This window comes from Asterias rubens, chromosome 22 (genome assembly GCF_902459465.1).
Source record: "Asterias rubens chromosome 22, eAstRub1.3, whole genome shotgun sequence".
NCBI classification, from domain to species: Eukaryota; Metazoa; Echinodermata; class Asteroidea; order Forcipulatida; family Asteriidae; genus Asterias; species Asterias rubens.
In genome coordinates, this window is record NC_047083.1 from 4,618,526 (window position 1) to 4,640,988 (window position 22,463).

General features: G+C 38.5%; 1 protein-coding gene across 1 annotated transcript; it reads right to left on the reverse strand.

Moving 5' to 3' along the window:
• Positions 1–5,716: 5,716 nt before the first annotated feature.
• LOC117305410 lies at positions 5,717–13,767 on the reverse strand (the record flags this gene model as incomplete). The annotated part of the gene is made up of 7 exons (XM_033790281.1): positions 5,717–8,532; positions 9,237–9,383; positions 10,263–10,622; positions 11,104–11,456; positions 11,599–11,627; positions 11,848–12,182; positions 13,494–13,767. Coding segments are annotated over 7 exons (4,314 nt in total), but the record flags the coding sequence as incomplete, so codon positions are not given.
• Positions 13,768–22,463: the final 8,696 nt, after the last annotated feature.

The window sequence follows — 22,463 nt, forward strand, 5'->3', positions numbered from 1 at the left end:
CAAGTTTGGGAAGACAAAAAAAAATGTGACGCACTGTGAACCAATCAAGCGCTTGATGTGCGCATGCTGGCGGCACCATCTGTCCTTGTTTAACAACAAACACATTTATAGACCTTTTGTAAATGAAAACTTTGAAAACACAAAGTTTAAGCTGTGTTACTACAAGCCTGGTACCAAGTGCTGCCATTGGACCCGAAAAATAAACACCTTTTGGGGCGTTTCGACAGGGCTATGACTGAAGGGCCCATCGAAGTACGTTGTTATTGTATAAAAAAAAACATGAAAGGGAAAAGGGGAAATCCCCAGCTGGCTAGACAAATTAGTTTACCAACTCAACTCGAATACAAAAAGGTGCAAAGATTACAAGATTTGCTTTTTAAAAATCATCTAATGTTAACAACAAATGTATTTGTTCTATTAAGCACCAACGCGCATAACGTTATCTTGCATGCACTTTAGTCAAGTGTTTTGTTTTTTTCTTGTCAGACGCAGCCATCAAACTCAAAGCGAAATACTATATATAATAATAAGCGAGATTAATTAATGCATGACATCTAATAACCACCCAACCCTTAAAGATTATGATACTGCGTTCAAAAATAGTAGTCCGTACTCCAACATGAACACACCCCTTTTAGTTCGGGTGTCATAGAGGTAAAATGCAAAATAACATTTGGTCATCCCCATTACGAAACAGCTAAAAATAAAAAAAAGCAATAACAAAAAAAACTTTAACAAAAACAAGAGCTGTTTCGCTGAGCTTCGCTACGAAACAGCTAAAAAAACTTTAACAAAAACAAGAGCTGTTTCGCTGCGCTTCGCTACGAAACAGCTAATAATAATAAAGTGAAGTTTAGTGTAATCACTTCAAATTTTATACACACGTTTACTGTCAGGCAGGCATCATATGTGTGAAGTTTCCGATCAATGACGTCATCGGGGATCACGTGATTGCACTTTTTGAAATCGTATAACTCCCGTAGTTACAATGCGACTTTGTTGAAACTTGGTAGGTTGTTAGATATTGGCAAGTTCTAGTGAATTATAAAATGCTGTTATGATGACGTCATCACACGATTTGTTATGATTTTTTAAATTTGTGCACCTTTAAGTCATCAGTTGCTAACTAAACATGGTATAAAAGGAGTTTCTCTTTTATTTATGCCTAATTGGGCTAACTGCTTTGAATACACACAAAAAACATAATTCAGTTGATAATTTGTTGACGAAAAAGCTATGCATTTGTGCACAAATGCAATTATGTCAAGTTTTATTTTATTTTTTATTTTTTTTTTTATCGATGACATGCAAAATAATGTGTTGTCGGTTGTCCACTATTTTCTCGTGACCCAGCCAGACGGCCGATCGATGTCAAACTTCTACAGGTTTGTCAGTAATGGTGGATTACACAGAGTGCCCACACTCAGCAACTGTTTTGTTAGCAAAGTAACACAATTCTGTAAAAATTAAGAAAACTTACGTAGGCGGGACATGGTGACATCTGCATCTGTATTTGTTAATTACTGTACAGACGCCTGGTGTGGCTATATCCCGTACATCTGTACCATCAGACGAGTCACTTCGATGTGCAACTTGTAGTCTGATCACCCCAATTTTAAACCCTAAATGTTCCACCTTTCAACTTTTTATTCAATGTTCAGAGCTCGACACTTTTGGTTGCTTAGTTACAATCACATCGGTCAAAGTTCATGCCATAATGTTTTGTTGTTTCTATAGCAAGCAAGTTACTAATCGACAAGTTTTTGAGGACTTTGAGGTTAAAGTTTGATCGTTCAGATCTTCAAACTCACATCGGGAAGATGCCCGGGAATCCCCATCCTACCACCAACACTGACGTCAACTTTTTAACAATTTAACTGCTGTTTAAAGACACTAGACACTATTGGTAATTGTCAAAGACCAGTCTTCTCACTTGGTGTATCTCAACATATGCATAAAATAACAAACTTGTGAATATTTGAGTTCAATTGGTCGTCGAAGTTGCGAGATAATAATGAAAGAAAAAACACCCTTCGCACACGAAGTTGTGTGCATTTAGATGGTTGATTTCGAGACCTCAAATTCTAAATCTGAGGTCTCGAAATTAAATTCGTGGAAAATCACTTTTTTTCTCGAAAACTATGGCACTTTAGAGGGAGCCGTTTCTCACAATGCTTTATACCATCAAACTCTCCCCATATTACTCGTAATCAAGAAAGGTTTTATGCTAATAATTATTTTGAGTAATTACCAATAGTGTCCACTGCCTTTATATTGTGCTTCATAAAGGTTACGTTGAATACTTCCTCGCAATAAGCGCCCGTGAACTTGTGTGCGCAAAACGAAGAGCATTTCTTGTTTCTGAAATCAGATTTTGTTTTAAAGAAGCTATGTCAGATTTGTTGCCCCAAACATTAAAAAATAGTTTGTTTTGAGCGAATGGTATTTCAAAGAGTATCACCCGCTCTAACTTTTAATGGACAGGAACCATGACAAAAATTTGAAACGTTTCTTATAAAACACATAAGAATTGGTCACGTGACATATTGTCGGGATCCTGAAAAAAACACTTTATTTCTCTGCTACTAATAATTAAATTCAAAATTGTTGGGTCAACTCGGCCAAAAATCTGACATAGCATCTTTAAATTATATCTTTGAAAAATAATATCGAAACAACAATCCTTACACAAAATGTTTATTATTTATTGTAACAAAGTGTAGGCCCCTATTATTGAAACAAATGTATAACTCTTTGACGAGGATGCTTATTTCGATCTTAACTTGTTTTTATTATCCTTTTTGTAATGCACCCCAGCAAGCATAAACAGTATCAGTATGGTTTCAGTTTTAAGCCCGGTTCATACTTCCTGCGAATGCGAATGCGAAGCGAATCTTGACGTCACAAATTCGCAACGGGCAATTCGCAGCAGTTGCCCTCTGCTCTACTCCCTTGCGAATAATCGCTGCGAAAGGAGGATGTGACGTCAAATTCACGTCGAATTCGCTTCGCATTCGCTTCGCATTCGCTTTTTTCTCTTTTTTTTTCTTCTTTTGAGTGGAGCTCTAAGACTCCGTACTCATCACCAGTGAAAACAAAGTACAAACATCTTCAATGGAACATTAACACATACTGTTAGATCAATACATTCAGGATACAAGAGGTTAGTTAAAAGACAATGAACAAAGGTGATATTACATATCAAACAACAAGGACATCAAAACATGATAAAAAGCAAAGTTTTGCAAAAAAAACGTTAAACTTAAAACGAACGTAAAGGACAGTAACTGGAAAGATGAAATTTGATTTAAATCAAAACGTACATTTTTGAGTCTGGTCTTCATTGAGGCCACAGAGAGATTTGTACAATTTGATAAAACTACTTGTTCTGAGCCTATTTCTCTCCCTTAGTAGAATTGATCTGAGTTTTATACTTACAGCAATAACAACAACAAACAAGGTTAAAGGCAGTGTATATATATATATATATCTTTTGTTTTTGAACTGTTGTATTGTTTTCAGCCTATATATAAATGTAGTTGTTTATACAATAAGATTAACATGTGGAAATTTCATTCAAAAGAGGTGGTCGCCGAAATGATGTAGTGAGTAATGTGAACGCAAAAGGACGTCATTGTAATAAGGGAATACACAGTCCAAAAAAACGTTAGTGCGGTAACACTTTCAGATTCAAATTTGTGGAGAAATAAACTATGACAAGTGTTTCCATTATTATAGTACTTTAAGTTAAATATTTTACAAGTGCATTAAAATACCCGAAGCTACTGTACTTCCCACCACGTAACTTTTGTACCGCCATAGCAATTTTCAGACTCATTACCAAACCTACAAAATACAAACCCAATAAAATTCATTATACAATTTCTGTTGTGGGAATCTTTGTCAAAAATGAAGAAAAAGAGAAACCTTCTTCAATAACACTTAAAACTTAAGTTAAGCATATCTTGGGAAGATCATCAAACTATACAAATGTTTTTTTTTTTTTTTTTTGTGTTTTGTTTTTTCGACTAAATAACAATGTCCGAAATTAACGCGGGTGATATTAAACATTCAAAATTTTACTGTAACAAAAACAAAATTAGTCTCCATTTTACATTTTGAAATAAAATAAAGAAAGGTTCGCGGTATATCTTTTTAGTAGTGTTGACTCTGAAAAGAACTGATGTTAACTGATTTAGGAGTCATAAGAGATGTTAGATTTGCAGCGGGATAATATTAATTTTGGTTTTTAACCATACACCGATGTGTGTTAGCACTGTATACTCAAGTACTTTCACGAGTTCTGTGAAAAATGGTCGTGGGTTCGAATACCACCCGAGATTTTTGGAGTAGTTATACCAGCGGTTCTTTTCACCATCAAAACTATTCACATGATGTTATCGCAAACCTCTTTAAGTTATACTCCAACCATGCAAGGTTTCAAATCCTACCTACATGTACATGACATAAAATGACAAATTCATCATCGGACGACATACGATGGCCACGCCCATGGAAGCGCATAATAAAACTGTCAATATATCCGTAAACTTTAAAACATAAGAAAACAAAACTTGGGACTTTAAAATATAAAATACGTAAAATAAATGTTAAAAAGATTATGATTAAACACTGGAAATTGGGAGGGATTACGTTAAAGCAGAATTTCAAATAATATAATATTTATATCTGTGTATTAAAATGGAAGACACGTTTTAAAGTCAATGGTTGTATTAAAATCATGCTAAAAATGCTGGAAATAGTTTGACTTTGGCAATTTGTGCTGAATTACATTCGAGCACCATTTCAAAAATATAGTATAATGTTTGATAAAATGGAAGATATAATTTTTCGTCAATAAATAAATTTTGAATGCTTACTAATGCTGAAAAATGTAAACGTATTAAAACGCCCTTGTTCAGAAAGCAGTCGTATCTTGTCACGGAGGAACGTTTTATTTGCTAAATATGAAAAAAAAAAAAAATACTTCTATCAGTAACACGTATAACAGTCTACACAAATTTAAACTACAAACTATTTAACATGAATCTGTACTTTAAAAACATATTCGTATCTCATCAAACAACAACAAAATTGTAAAATACAGGCACATTGTTTGCAAAATTACATTCGAACCCAAGTTTAGATTAAGAACAAGTTTTAACTAAAAGGCACGGTGTAGCACCTAAAATGCTTAAACGTAATTTTTTACACAATAGTGGCCACCTGGCGATCTAGCGCACAAGTGGTAGATAGGGGTATGTATTGTTTCTGGTAATAGCACATTGTGCACTGAGCGCCAATGTGTACTACTTAACCACCTGCGCCACTTTGACCTTGAAGTGCGCCATCTTGGATTTTAATTGAGCCAACTTGGTCAAGGGTCACCCATACAAAACCCAAACAGCGACGATTATGTTTCTGTGTGGCGGGAGCAAGAACAAATTGACATGAATGTTGATGTTACGACTGCACGAGTCTATTTTGATTGTTAAGTGACGTCACGTAGCCAGCCAAAGGCGCCGCCATGTTTTAGCTCACGTTTACATGTCAGTATCACGGAACGTAATTCAGTTCACATTAAATACTTTGATTTCATGATTACGAATACTATTATAAAAGTAGGAGCAGTCTACTATATACATTATACTATATCTATTTCTATTGATAATAAAACAAAACAACAATTGTTTGGGGGCGGACATTTTTTAGATTGCTAGACTCCACTCTCTAGCTCTTCTGTGCTACCCTCATCTTGGTTGTTTTGGGGTAGTTCAAGATGCTCGAACACTTCATATGTTGATAGAGAGGTTTCAGATACACCGCATGTTTCGCTCTCCATGGCCGGCTCGATACTCCTAGCTTGTTGCTTCTGATCCTTGGAAGCCGGTTTTATTTTAGCCGTCAAATCTTCCATGTTCTCAATCTCTATGTTTTTCTGACCGATCTTCATCGACTTGAAAGCACTTTCAAAACCGGCAATAGCTTCATGTGACAACTCCTCAGACGAGTTGAGTGCTGCGATGTTGAATTTATTGATATTCTTCAGGTACCTCATGACTCCGGATAGAAATACCACAAACCTTTCTGTAGGATTACCGTGAAGCAGAAACAGTTTCTTCAATCTCTTCCAACCATTTTCATCGTTTTCAAGACATCGCGTGACTTCATCGTACCCTTGCAGAGTTACCTCGTACAGAGATAGTCTAAGATCAACCAGGCTTCTGCAAGAAGAGACTGATTGTGTGACCCCAATGAAAGCAGAGTCGTCAATCTCCTTGTTCAGACGAAGATCTAGCATCTTCAACTGATTGAAATTCTTCAGGTTTCTCGCCATCTCGCAGATGGTCTTTGAGTCTAGAATCGACCCAATCAAGACAATCTCCTCCAAATTCGTCAGCTTGAGGAGACAATGGCCAAAGTCTCTAGCAGGTGTTGACAAGCAACATTCACCTGATTGCGACAGCATGGCGTCTCGTAGAAATGGAGACTGCATGGCAAGAATGACACCGGTGTCTAGGTCAAGGTTAGATGAACTCCCATCAACCTCATCCCTTAGGTTAGATTCAAACCTTTCCAACAACAAACTCAGCGTTACATTAACCAATTCTGTCTCATCAAGTTTGGACGTTTCTTTATCAGTGTCTTCAAACACGTATGGAAGAAAATCCCCCAGATACTTCCTCAGCTCTTTCGACGGGTGTTTGCCAAATCGAAGCAACTTGATGGACTTGATCTTCGATTTTGTCTGCAGGTGCAGGTGTGTGAGAGAGTACGAAAGCAACTGTAACTTATGACTTGAGACCCCTATTAAGCGAATCTTGCCTTTGCGTTTAGGGGAACTCCCTACTGACAATAATCTGACCTTGATCGGTAAGCTCACTCCACCTCCTGATTCATGTTGGAGTTGGAGATACATTTCAATCATCTGCATGTATCTTTGTTTTAGTTTCAAAAACGTATTCTGATCAATTGGAGCTAAGGACTGTCCAAACACTGGTTTCAGCTTTTTCAGTTTGCTTGTAATATCTACAAGTGTCTTTTCTATTACGCCCTTTATGGAAGGATAAGCATTATGACTTGGCAAACCAGCAAACAGGAACGCTTTGGCAAATGTCGTTTCAAAAGGCATCATTTCTTCCAAATAGGAAGACAGACTTTTACCGGTTTGGGTCAAACTGATGCCGACAGAGAGATCTTGGAGAATCTCTAGGACAAAGTAAGCCGTTCGTTCTGTTTGAGATGCAGAACCTCCAACTCGCTCACGGAGAAGCCCAACTCTAACACCCTCGTCAAAGGCACAATTCGTGCTTTCAACAAACTGATCAACATCTTTTCGGGACAGCTCACAAAATAGGCCATGATTCTGTAAAACCCTTGGTATTACTATCTTTCCCAAATTAACCAGCATTTTCTGTTGATGTTGGCTTAGTTGATGGCTTTCGTTGGTTTGACCACTCACATCGCCCTGTTGATCTCGAGTTGGTTGATGGCCTGCGTTGGTTTGCCCACTACCATCGCCCTGTTGATCTCGAGTTGGTTGATGGCCTTTCATGGTTTGGCCACTGCCATCGCCGTGTTGATCTTGAGTAGGTTGATGGCATTCCATGGTTTGACCACTACCATCGCCCTGTTGTTTTGTCCTGTACGCAGCACCATCAAACAAACACTTTACCAGTTTACAAAACAACTCGCTTGTTTTAAGGCGACGTCTGAAAACTTCACCGTCTGTCCACAAAGATAGCTGACACAGAGCCGTAAGGTTCAATGGAAGAGACTCAACATAGGGAGGTAAAATATGATCGTCAAGATACCCGACAAGTTCTTCGCTCCTCTTGCTGTTGTCAAGAACACATTTGATGAACCTTCGAGAACTCGTCGGTGTGAAGCCAGAGACTGTGACATAACGGCAATCAAACTCAGATCTAAAATCTGCATCCCGTATTTGTCTTGTTGCCAAAACGACGTAAGCACCAAACAGACCTTGCATTCGGATAAACTCCAAGACTTGTCCAACTTCCTCGCAGTCATCAACAAGAATCGCCACATCCAAGGTGTGTCTTTTGCAAAATGAATTGATAGAACTTGGCGATATCTTTGTGTGTTTTGGTTGACCTAACTGTTGAAAGACTGCGTCACCAAGATTTCCATGTTGAAGGAGTACCCTAGCTGATAAGACCAGCACCAACCTAACCTGTCTCTCCAATGCTTCGGCTTTCCCAATGCACATTTCAAACGCAATCTTGTGCAAGAGAGTGGTTTTCCCGCTCCCTGCCCTACCCTCAAGGATAACATGCTTACTTTTTAACTGTGAGATACCATCGTCAAAGAGTTGGTCGTCTGATTCTAACTGAAACCGTATGGTGTGCTCGGCTGCTTTGTGTTTGATGAACAATTGGGGTGGTATGTAGACGTCTACCATTGGTTTGTAGCATGATGGGGTGTCGTCTGTAGCCCAAGGCGTTATTGGAACTCTTGCAACCCTCACCATTACTTTGTCCTTGACTTCTCTAATCAGCTCTGCGTCAGAATCTGACAACAGTAAAGAAAAAAATATATAAAAAAAATGGTAAAGTAAGCCCCATTCTCAAGATTTGTCACAAGTAGCCCTTTTATGGTAAACAAGGGGCACCATTTAAACTGGGTAAATTTATATGGGTATACACCCAACCCAAAAATGCGCCGTTGACAAACCTATAATAAAAAGGATAGTGACGCCTGTAGGTGGTTAACTATCAAAACACATTTTTGGTTAACTTATTATGCTTGTCAACCACCGGAGAAGTTGGTCTCAATCGAAAATGGAGAAGCTTGTATTACTTTAAAACGACAGATTTGTTCTACTTTACTAAAAAGAAGTGGGTTTGATCAATCCACTTTGCCTCTTCCGTGGCAAGGGTCTGTTCTTCATCGCAGCCTCTTGGTGGCGCACTTGTTAATGCTGTCACTCTCAAAATGTGCCCCATAGTAAAGGTTGACTATTTTGACTCGATCCAAGGCTGATCGGCCATTGGTTGACTAATGTGATCGACCATTTGGAACCAGCCTCATAAACATATTTTCTAGCCAGTTCCATGGTAACCTCTGCAAAGCGCAGAGTGGACCCAGTGACACTATTGAAATCCATCGCTGCTGCATCAATACTGGTCAGTTGTCGACTAAATGTTTGTCTTCGAACTAGCTCTAGATTGGCTGAGTTTTTTATATAATCAATAGAAATTTACCGTTCAAGTTACCTTCGACATCAACCATGACGTAACTGGAGCAATACGGTTTGACTACTCGGGATTTCCAGCAGAGCACAGTCACTAAACACACGATGATGACAATTGCGATAATGGGGATTATTATCCAGAAGGGACCCAAGAAAGACTTCGACGAATCTGCAGAAAACAAACGGTATTTAGAAAACAATAGTATAAAATTCCTTTACGGTAGTTGCAATTTTTATTAAGGCCGAGACAACACACAGTTTTCAAAGTAATTCAAAAGAATGTGGAGTATTAAAATACAACGAGTGAACACAAAAATATGAAGCCTTCTTTAAGTTGTATAGGTATTTTTAATTGTGAAACTGCTCGTTATTGGTAACCTTTTTAATTGAAGAGGATGCCCATTATGTTTTGGCCGGTATAAAACCTCTGTCTGCTAGGCATTACTTTGGTTATGTTTGGTTGTTTGTATGTTTGTTTGTCTGTTTGTTTAGATGTTCTTTCCGTCAAGGGAACTCGGCCACCTCCCACAATGGGATTTAATTAATCACCAAGCTGACAACAGCAAACCTCTCTCATATGCCATGGTTTAAAGTTGATTATGAAATACACAAATCAAGAAATTGGGATTCAGTAACTGGATGACAACATTTTATTCTAGTCATTGTGAAATCAGAAGTTAGCACAGGTATGATTCAAACCCACAACCCAATTGTGATATTGCAATCGAGCAGTCTAACCCTTGACCAGGCAACTTCACACGCCTCTCTCAATACTTATACATGACGTCATAATTCTTACCCAAAATGAGGCTATGGGCGCAAGTCCCCCATCACTTGCAGTGGCTGCGCCCATTGCCTCGATTTGGGTTAGCATTGTGACGTACCTCATGCATAAATATTAAGAAAGGCGTATTGTCATTGACTCCTTGCGCTGAAAACTGCAGCTCTTTAAAATCGGGGCAATGTTTACCGTTTCGTCATTCTAACCCAACGTGACAATCCCAAGCGGTGATCAACCCCACCTTTCCCCAACCTTCAACAAACTCACTATCTTGTACGACGACCAAATCCACATAGTATCGGTACAGTACACCGTCTAGGAACACGTGACACCAGTATCTGACGTCACTATCAATCAGGCAGCCGGTCAGCAGTAGAGCGCCATCAACGGTGATACTATAACAGCTGTTCCTTCCAATGCTCTCTGCGTTCACCAAACTATCCGGGGATTTGAATGTTCCGATAACGGTGGTGTTTATTGCATCTTTTTGGCCGAATGACCAAAATGCTGTTCTGCTTGTTGTGGTGTTCAAACCAACCGTACATTCTAGCGTGTAATTCTGCCCAGTCTCAAAAGTTATTTCTTCAACTCTTGAAATGTAGCCCTTGTCAAGTGGAAATGTATCACCTGCATTGAAGGATTGGAGAAAAACATAGAGTCAATTTTGTAAATGTAAAAAAGATATATTCTCGTTAAAAGAGTTGTAAAGCTATGCCGTACTGAAAATTATGGGATTAGGCCGAGTAAAAAAAGGAACATGTTTAGCGTCCGGGTTTCTCAAAAAAAAAAGGAAGGAGGAAGGGCTTTTTCTTTTTTGTTTTTTATTTCAAGACGGCCGCCATCCTTTTTAAAATGTCAAAAATATCCGTGTTTTTTCTACTGCTCAAATACACAACACATAAATGAAACATTTTGGACGAGAAATTCAGACAAGACATTCAGATTGTTTTAGCTGAGATCGTTTAAAATAACCCGTTTTTCATAAAAAAAAAAGGAGACGGCCTCTTAAAAGGAAGCGGGCGGGAACGCTAAATAAGTTTTTTTTACTCGGTTATTACAAGCTTATAGAGTGCAGTAGATTCTATGAACCAGTCTATTCATTCCTTACCAATAACTCGGACCTCCATACGCCGGAAACCAGACTTCATCTTGCAGATGTATATCCCGCCATTTTCTTCATCTGCAGATTTTATTACAAGAGCAAAATCACTACCGAGACCAAAACCCGCATCGTCATACGTGACGTCATTCAAGGCGGTATAGTTCACAAGAAGTTCTATGGCTGATGAGGCATCTTTAAACCACTGTACCACGCATGTCTGCTCGCTAATTGGTCCATCGGTACACGGCAGTGTTTGATCTTCACCTTTAAGAACGTAGAAGGAATCTGTTGAAGCTTGAAGGGCATTGTTTGACGTTTTTTTATCATCTACATTGAGAAAGAAACACATGTTAAAGACACTGGACACGATTGGTTATTACTCAACATAAATGTTAGCAAAAAAAACGAACTTCTTTTAGTAGCGAGCAATGTAGACCTGTTGATAAAGTAAAAATACTTCAGGCCTAAAACCTTGCATTATGCGTCGAAAGCACACAATACTTGTTGGTTTTCTTTGATCTTGCTTTTTTCTATACGTTTTTCATTGTTCTTTTCCCTATAGATAACAATAATTTGTGTTGTCATCAGTTTAAGATGTACACTCTTAATACTCTAATTATCTTTCTATAACATGTGATGTTTCTTGTCAGTTATACCATCTGGAATGTCTTCATTTTTGTCATTTTGTTTTCTTCTTCATTTTTAGTTTTTTGTGATTTTTCTTATTAACTAATGTTATCAACCTTTCACTATCTTTGCGTCGACGTAACAATTCCTCAAAGACCCGTCCAGCTCGAAAACGTGACACCAAAACCTCGCAGTTTCTCGGGTGTTTTGAAGAGAGTTGAGTATTAGCGAACCGGTCGAAGCTACACCGATACCAACTCGACCTTGGAACTGAAGTACAGTTCCACCGGGGAACCTTGCACCGAGAATATCAGTTCCACTCGTAACACCGGTTCCCTGTGACCAGTACACTGTTGAAGATGACGTCATACCACACCGGCATGGTATCCTGTGACGTAAAGATTGAGCCAAGCTAGACGTAGTTATGAGGTCAGCTTCTACGGCTTGAAACACGCCTTCTGTATTGACAAGATAACAATGTGTTTAGTTTTATGATGGCAATACTCGATGAAAGTTTGCCTGAGGGTAAAGAATAGGGACTTTTCGTTTTCGACGACGGATGGTTCTGCGACGGTTGTTCAGCTAAACGTTGTCGTTTTCAGCACAACGAAGATTCATCCAAAGTATTGTCGTAGAGATTGAGGGACGACCGTCCTCAAAGCCGACGCATGCGCAGATGACGCCAAATGTCATCTTTACCGTCGCAGAACCATCCGTCGTCGAAAACGAAAAGTCCCTAATATATATTTTGGTTTCACCCACAAACACCGATGTGTGTGAGCAGCTGTACAGGCTCTGGTCAGTACTTTCCCGATTTCTGTGAACAACATCACAGACAGTCATAATATCTTGGGTGTGATTCGAACCCACGACCTTTGCATCTATAGAGCAGTGTCATACCAACTGACCCACCGAGATTTAGCGGTGGCTAGAGGCAGTTCGACTCCTGTTATTATTAGCAGCGGTGCCGTAACGTATTAAAATATGGTCACACTTTACCAAGAATGAAGAATGATAGAATAATAATAATTATGATGATTCACAAAAAAAAAAAAAAAAATGTTGTGTGTTTACCTGTTGGAATGTTAAAACTGTTTATGGCTATGGTCGCTTTTACGGTTACGGTTTTACAGGAGATTCTGTCCCTCAGAAACATTGCCCCCCCCCCCCCCCCCCCAGCAGAGTGTTGGTTCCAGTCTCGGTCGCGACACCTGTGTCCTTAAGCAAGACACCTAACTATGATGCTTTGCCCTTAGGATGGGACGTGAAGCCGTTGGTCCCGTGTGTGTTGTGCAAGTCCCTTAAAGATAACCCATTGCACTTGTCGAAAAGAGAAGGGGTTCACCCCGGTTGTAAAAGGATTAGGTCTCATAAAAAAAACGCATCCCCACACCTTGCGAGAAAACACTGGTCGGTAAAACGTCTCACGCGCGTCACTGAGTAAAGTATTGCGCATTTAATAGAAGGTCACATTAGCGAGGTTTAGCTGAACGTTACGCAAGCAAATACGTGAACGTGAGCGTCAAAATATGGTGTTGTTTTTGTGTGCGTGACGCCGCCACTTTGGGCTTATTGCATGCTCAAGTGTGACGTCTGCGCGCAAGTACGTAAACGTGCCCTATGGAAACTTCACGTATGCTAATGGTAACTTCACGTATGTTATAAAAAACGTAATATTTTAAACATAATGATTTGTTGATATCATGTTCACGATCACGCGGAACGTGCAACTGAACCTCCCTAAATATTTCCCTAGAACAACGTCTCACCTATAACATGTACTTCAACCACGCTATATCTGTTGATCGCTTCGTGAAGAACAACAATGCAGACATAATTCCCCTCGTCCTGTTTGGTGACGTCTTTAATGATCAGTCCGTTGTATGACGTCAGAGCATACTTCTGGTTTGCCCTATTGTCGTTCTGCCCAATCAGTCTTTCTTTTCGAGGGTCGATGTCACTGTTGCCACGGTACCAAAGAACACAGGCTACACTCTCGCCCGGTCGAAGAGTAGTGCACGGAACTTGCTGAAGAACACCTTGCTGGATTGTGACCTGGCCGTTGGTGGCGCTGGTTACATCATGGATTGCAAGAGCTGCACATTGTGGAAAATAAAAATATTTTGGTACGATTGGATGAAAGGAGGGTGCACCCCAATAACTAAGGAGAAAACAAGTAATAATTGGTTTAAAGGCACTTCAAAATAGTATGTAAAATAGACAGATAAGAGGGTCCCAAACGTGGTCATGGGTACAAATTCTGCCCACTATGACATGGGGGTTTGTGACATCCAATTTGATAAAGTTTGGATAATAGCTTTTTGCTGAGAGGGACATTTTGTACGATTGTTGCTCGGATGTTCGGAGAGTTACACTGGATTTGTTTTATTTGGTTGTGAAATCACTCGACGGGCACAAAGACCCTCCAGACATGTTAACAAGGGGCACAAAAGTTAATGGAATATTTCCTCGTTACAGAAGTTGCGGGACTTTCTGTGTGTATCTTCTTCTTCTTTTTTTCGTTTTATTTATTTGTGTGGCATTTTCACTGTTTGCCATAAAACTGTTCCCAATACAACAACACATTTCGCCAGCATTAACTGTTGAATGAGGTGCATCTGGTCTAATCGCTAGCTAGACCAGCATGCATCTCATTCCACGCCGAAGGCGCGCGTGCCGAGTATTTATATGCAGGTCTAATGGGAAATAATTTTGGGTGCGTTCGATTAGCTTAAGTGCTCATTCGGGTGAGCCCCTGACAAGAGCTAATTGAACGATCACTCACCCTCTCGTGGTGAGGTCATGCACCTCGGCCCAGCCCTGGGTGACCCGTTCCACTCGGGGCACTTGGGGCTGACCCGGGTGAGCCCCTGGAATAACGTCAAAGCTATTCGAACGTAACGGGGCAGACCGGGGTCGACCGGGGAAAGCTAAAAAATCGAACGCACCCTTGGCCTCGAACAACCTGGACATGAGAGGGTGCACTTCATATGACACTGTTAGTTATAAAGGGGCGGGCGGACTCTAAAATCAAGGTTACAATCGATTGGCAAACTTTTTGGGGGAATTTATTTGTAAGTTTGAATTAAACCAGACAAAACTTTGAGAATAACGTTTCTCTTCGAGATTAATGTTTCTATTATAAAGGTTGCAAGTAAAATGTGGTTTAAAAAAGGGACGAACAGAAGTGCCACGCAAGAACTTCTATTGCATACACACTAAAGATGAGCGAAACTAACATTTGAAATGCCTAAAATAAATATGACTTTTTATTATACCTCTATCAGCTGGACAAATGCTACTCCTTGCAAGTCCAATCACGAAGTAGACAAAAGCCACTCGCAGGGCCTATAGACGATCTTGGCATCGTTGATTCCCTTAATGCTATAAGCACAGGTTCGACCGTCTTCAACACTTTCAAGAATTATTGGCCAAACCAACTCACTTCGTCACCGTTTTCAAATAGGTCCGGTTGTTGTTCAGTGCACATCACCTACAAGAAAATGTCAACCTTACAAGTTGCAAATAATATTGACAATTGTTTGTCATGCAAATATCGAGAAGAATATAAACAGCATGCAAAATGGTCGTAAAAACAAGCTATATTATACATGTTGCCTTATCCAAAAATTACACAGCAAGGCTGCGCAGAGTCTAAAATTAATGAACATTGGGGGCCCAATAATTATGGGACTCTATATTATGACCCCATTGAAAACATTTCCTGCCCCATCTCTTTAAAGGCAGTGGACACTATTGGTACTCAAAATAAATATTAATATAAAACCTTTCTTGATTACGAGTAATGGGGAGCTGTTGATAGTATACAACATTGTGAGAAGCGGCTCCCTCTGAAGTAATGTAGTTTTTCGAGAAGTAAGTTTTCCACGAATTTTGATTTCGATACCTCAGATTTGAGATTTTATGGTCTCAATATACCAGCATCGAAAGCAACAACTTCGTGTGACAGGGTGTTTTTGTTTATTTTATGCGTATGCTGAGATACATTAACTGTGAAGACTAGTCTTTGACAATTACCAATAGTGTCCAGTCTTTAAATTACACGTCATTATCAAAACAAAGTTGTTGCAAACCCTGAGCTTTTCTTTTGGTGTTAGAATCTATTATAATTTTTTTTTAGCTGTTTCGTAGCGAAGCGCAGCGAAACAGCTATTGTTTTTGTTCGGTTTTTTATTTGGTTGTTTCAGGATTATTCAGTACTCGCATTTGTTTGCATGGTTCCTAAAGAGCAATTGCAATGAAACTTTCAGTGATGAAGGGCATTGGTGCAAGGAGGGTCCTAAACGAAACTCGTCATGATGACATCATCACCGGTCACGTGACGTCATCTTAAAGGTGTTTTATTTAAATCTTTGAAAATCTATATCAAATCAACCACAAGAGACCGTAGATTTCTGTTAACGGGATTAGGTCGGAATAAATTAGGTCTTCATTTTATTTCGTGTGCGTGACCTCACATGACCTCTACTTCCGGTCGAAACGGGCCAAAAACGAAAGTACCCTGTAACTCAAAAGTGGTAAAAGTTGCTTTGAATACAAAACAAATTTCAAACTCAGTTGAGAAATTTAAAAATGTTATTGACGAAACAGCTCTGCATTTGTGCACAAATGTCTAGTATTAATTCTTACCTAAAAACCAACAACGTAAACTAAAATGCACAAGCTACGTTGAAAATTTTAGACAAACATTGAGGGCGTCAAACTAAAGACAAATGTTGTAAAGGACAAATTTTGTAAAAAGGACAAACATTGTGTAAAGGAATCAACGAACAAAAGTTTTTACGAACTGACCATAAATGAACATAGAGGGCGCGTATAATGGCGAGTCGCGAATTTCTTTTCACAGTGGTTTTTAAGGCCAAGATTTTCCCATTGGCTGCAAGACAGCATCTTCATCGTAAGAAAGTCACTTCCCCTATTATTAAACCTATTATCATTTAATATTAACAATAGCTGTATGGGTTGAAACATGTGATTTCATAGAGCCATAATAACAAAAACAACTTTTATTTCACAGTTGACCGCCCCGCCTTTGCTTGCAGTGCATGGGTCCATGCATGATGGGTTCATGTACATGTACATGCATGTACAGTCCATGCATGGTGGCGATCATTGATAAAAACCTGTGCTTTCATGGCTGATCATGTGTGTGCTATGGACCTGCAAAAAAAAAGATAAGCTCTTGTAGAAATTTGAGTTCCCCATGATATTGTAACACAAAAATCCTGTGTCAATAATCACAACAATACGGAGCAATGGAACACAATTAAATCCGGTATTTCAGCTTGAATCTCTCACTGTTTTATTCCAGACGTCCAATCTTGAATACACAAATCTAGACTAATTTTTCACTCTGTACAAGAATCCAGCTAGGAGACGCTTCCCAGGCCGAACGGGTATCCCAACCGTAAGCAAAGAATCAACACTTTGGAAAGCAGGAAATTAATTTCTTACGTCAACATTTTCACAGGTTAGCAGGGGATTTTGGTTTGTGCCCGTGCGCACTTCACGTTAGCATTAGGGTCTATGGAAGGTGCAATAAAGTAAAACTTGTGCTGAAAGGATTGAAAGATTGTGTCACTGATGTCTTGTTGTGTTTTGTAAAAAGTTGTCGTGTAATCATGAGCGACAGAGGTGGTTAACCAAGCAGGAATTTGATCGCGACTACTTTCATAGTACGTAGTCTTAGCCGCACGATTAACCAAGTGGGTTGAATAGCAATAGTCGCGACTCGACTAAGCAATCAAAATCCGCAATTCCCCATGAGTTGTTCAAAAAGATATGGTTACGACTACGTTCCAAAATAAATTATGTATTATGGTGTTGTGATAATACTTACGAAGGACTTGTACAAGTCTACACTCATGCTTTTAATCTTATGCTAGTAAGCCCATTGTATGTCACACAACCAGATCTACAGTTGCTCAATAAACCATTGTGTTTCAACTTATAACAAAAAGTTTCCAACCTTATAACAATGGTTGTTCCTTGGCTACGCAGCTACTCAGAGACGTTCCAAGATACGCTTGCTTTCCTTCAAGTTACGCTATAATATCAAAACGGTATACATTTTCAAGCCCGAGTCAAGCTACGCTTACGTTCCAAGATAAGCAGCTACATTTACGTTCCAAGATACGTTCCAAAAGATATGGTTACGTTCCAAGCTACGCAGCTACGCAGCTACGCTTTACATTTCTAGACACGTTTAGGTTCCAAGTTACGCTATATAGTATCAAAAGGTACGCTTTCAATCCCGAGTCGATAGGCTCACGTTTCAAGATTTGCAGCATCACTTACGTTTCAAAAACAATCTCATAAGGACGCTTTCGAATCCCTCAAGATTCCTTTCCCCCAAGATTGAAAAATCTTTCACTGTGAATACTAACAGGGCCCCGCAGTTTCATTTGTTAAGCAAATCATACTGCTAACAAAATTTCTTCACTATCAAAAAATTTAGTCGGGCATCAGCCAAAAGTCCACAATTACTTTTCATCTGGTTCTTAGAGCAGACTGTATCACTGATTTTATTTTATTTTCATGTTATCCCTGATCGTAAGCCACCAGAGAAGGCCAGCTTTCAGCTGCATATGGCAAAATGCTCCATATGGATACAACAATAGTTTTTAACTTTTAAGTCGTCTTGCAATTGCATGGCCAGCATCTGAGGCTATAGAGCAAATAATAGCTTTAATAATAGCTTTAATAATAGGAGAACACTGGCCCAGCGAGAAGTGATGTACAATGAAGATGCTGTCTCGCCGCCAATGGGAAAATCTTGGCCTTAAAAACCACTGGGAAAAGAAATTCGCGACTCGCCATTATACGCGTCCTCTATGTTTATTTATGGTCAGTTCGTAAAAACTTTTGTTCGTTGATTCTGAAATTTGTCCTTTACACAATTTGTCCTTTACAAAATTTGTCTTTAGTTGACGCCCTCAATGTTTGTTTAAATTTGTCAACGTAGTTTGTGCATTTTAGTTTACGTTGTTGGTTTTTAGGTAAGAATTAATTTAAAAAAATAAGTATTTTTTTTCAAGGATAGTTTTTTAGTGTTAATTTTAAAACATTTCGTGCAATTGTTTTTAAGGGACAAACATTTTTGTATTATTAATTTTTTATTTATTTAGTGTATTTTTTTCTAATGGATTATTTTTTTTGGATAGTTTTTTTTATTGTTAATTTTAGAAACATTTCGTGTAAGTATTTTTAAGGGACAAACATTTTTTGTCATATTCTTTTTTTTTAAATTAGTGTGATTTTTTTCTAATGGATTATTTTAAGGATTAAAATTTTTTTATTGTTAACTTTGTTTTTCATTTTTAGTGTAATTTTTTTCTATTGGATTAATATTTCCAGTTTTGACTAATTCTTCAGCTGTTCCCTTTAGTCTAAATTTACAGCATACTGTTTTTTTTTTTTCATTTTCAACTGTTGGTGCTTTGTGTTTACGATCAACACATAAATGTCGTTAATTTATTATTCGTTTTATCTGTTATCTTTAATTATATGTAATTGTTCTTTGATTTTCGTTTTTTATGTAAGTTTTCAAAAATATAGTTAGTTTTTATTTTATTTAGCTTTTGGCCCTTTTGGCCGCCCATTTATAGGTGAGGGGGTCTGGGTACTGATTAAGTGCATCATTGTGAAGAAACAATTTGTTAATTCAAAAGTAAAAACACGATTTTACTTGACATGTTTGTGAGATGTAGACGTCGTGAGCCCTGTTATGTATAATGTTATCTTTGGTATACGCTTACTTTCCACTGATACGTCGGTGTGGCAGTAGTTTATGTGCCCCCCCCCCACTCCCCCCCCCCCCCATTTTATCGTAAATACTCGGTACGCGCACAATAGACGTGGAACGAGGTGCATGCTGGTCTAGCTAACTATAAAATGTGGGTACTAGCTAGACCAGCATGCACCTCATTCGACAGTTTGCACTTGCGCAATGGTATTTGCGAATAGGTCTGAGTGTGCAAACCTCTTCTAAAAGCTTGACCCACTGACTCTCCAGCAACCCTGGTTAACTTTCCATGTAGCCTTTGAGGTCGGATAATCAAACACCATCTTATTGTTTTTTTTTTTTTTTTTTTTTCTGACCAAAATTAACCATGTAAAGTGAAAAAAAAAACACGGAGAAAAACTTAATCTTTGAAAAACGGGAAGGCTTTTATGTCTACAGCAATAAACGTATACTAATTCAATTTGATTATAGTACGTACTTGCTCTACGGTGGGCAGATTGGTTGCTACGGGTGAAGTACCTCAATAGCTGGGTGTTATATAGCGCATCGAGTTAGCAAGTAAAAGTTTCTAGTAAAAAAGACATTATTATTCACAATGCAGAATACTTGTGAGGGGTGTTCTAAAACACATCTCAAAATATACAACATGCTGCTCCCTTTTTTTCACTTCAGTGTATGGTCCCGTGTTCTCTTCTGTCTGGGTCTCAAACGGGACTTTCCAAAATATTTTTAGATCCTATTTCGTCATTTATTGTTTTGTGTTGTTGTCTGCCTTTGGGGAGAAGTCGGTATAAACTGACGGCCGTTATGGATAAATTTGCAAACAGCACTATGACCAGCAAATACATCAGCTCATTTATAAATCAGTGAACAACATTTTTCATAGGAAAGAAAACAATGGTTCTGATTGCAGGCTTCAAATAAAAATCTCAAGTTGGATTCGGATTATTTACGACTCTGGAAAACTCAACAAATTAATCTGATTGTATTCACAGCACACGACCTTAGCCGGGACCTTTCCCGGATGTTCATCTACAATGTCAACACGGGGACATGATCATTAATCATGATCATGTGTGGTTCTCCCACGTTTTCCAAAATGATGCTACACGCCCAGCTTGATCTTATGATCTTATGAACTGTAAAAGTTGAGTTGTTATTGCCAGGTAATCAGGAGGTACACATTTGCCTTGAATGTTTGATTCACGAAGTTGATGGAGCTGGCAGTAACTGGTACCAATTTCAGAATGGTTAATAACTTATTGTAAGTATGACCATCTTATCGAAGAGTTAGTACAGAGCCCCCATAAAGGGACAGGTAAGAACAAAATGAAGGGTCAAATAACAACAATATGTCGTTCCGTCATTATATTGTTTCGTTCCCTCGAGTGACTGAGTTAATTCGAAGTGCTATTCGGTTAACTCGAAAACATTTTATTCTCTTAAAAAAAAAGAACGCGCCGAGGATCATCTCGACGTTTTTAGTTATAACCACAGCACGAGTAAAAACAGTCAATGTTTGTTTTACAACATCCGAAACAAAATGGTGTGTGGTACAATGGTTGTTAGGGAAAAGAAGAAAAAAGGAAGACACAAAAAAATGTGACGCACTGTGAACCAATCAAGCGCTTGATGTGCGCATGCTGGCGGCACCATCTGTCCTTGTTTAACAACAAACACATTTATAGACCTTTTGTAAATGAAAACTTTGAAAACACAAAGTTTAAGCTGTGTTACTACAAGCCTGGTACCAAGTGCTGCCATTGGACCCGAAAAATAAACACCTTTTGGGGCGTTTCGACAGGGCTATGACTGAAGGGCCCATCGAAGTACGTTGTTATTGTATAAAAAAAACATGAAAGGGAAAAGGGGAAATCCCCAGCTGGCTAGACAAATTAGTTTACCAACTCAACTCGAATACAAAAAGGTGCAAAGATTACAAGATTTGCTTTTTAAAAATCATCTAATGTTAACAACAAATGTATTTGTTCTATTAAGCACCAACGCGCATAACGTTATCTTGCATGCACTTTAGTCAAGTGTTTTGTTTTTTTCTTGTCAGACTCAGCCATCAAACTCAAAGCGAAATAATATATATAATAATAAGCGAGATTAATTAATGCATGACATCTAATAACCACCCAACCCTTAAAGATTATGATACTGCGTTCAAAAATAGTAGTCCGTACTCCAACATGAACACACCCCTTTTAGTTCGGGTGTCATAGAGGTAAAATGCAAAATAACATTTGGTCATCCCCATTACGAAACAGCTAAAAATAAAAAAAAGCAATAACAAAAAAAACTTTAACAAAAACAAGACCTGTTTCGCTGAGCTTCGCTACGAAACAGCTAAAAAAACTTTAACAAAAACAAGAGCTGTTTCGCTGCGCTTCGCTACGAAACAGCTAATAATAATAAAGTGAAGTTTAGTGTAATCACTTCAAATTTTATACACACGTTTACTGTCAGGCAGGCATCATATGTGTGAAGTTTCAGATCAATGACGTCATCGGGGATCACGTGATTGCACTTTTTGAAATCGTATAACTCCCGTAGTTACAATGCGACTTTGTTGAAACTTGGTAGGTTGTTAGATATTGGCAAGTTCTAGTGAATTATAAAATGCTGTTATGATGACGTCATCACACGATTTGTTATGATTTTTTAAATTTGTGCACCTTTAAGTCATCAGTTGCTAACTAAACATGGTATAAAAGGAGTTTCTCTTTTATTTATGCCTAATTGGGCTAACTGCTTTGAATACACACAAAAAAACATAATTCAGTTGATAATTTGTTGACGAAAAAGCTATGCATTTGTGCACAAATGCAATTATGTCAAGTTTTATTTTATTTATTTTTTTTTTTTTTATCGATGACATGCAAAATAATGTGTTGTCGGTTGTTCACTATTTTCTCGTGACCCAGCCAGACGGCCGATCGATGTCAAACTTCTACAGGTTTGTCAGTAA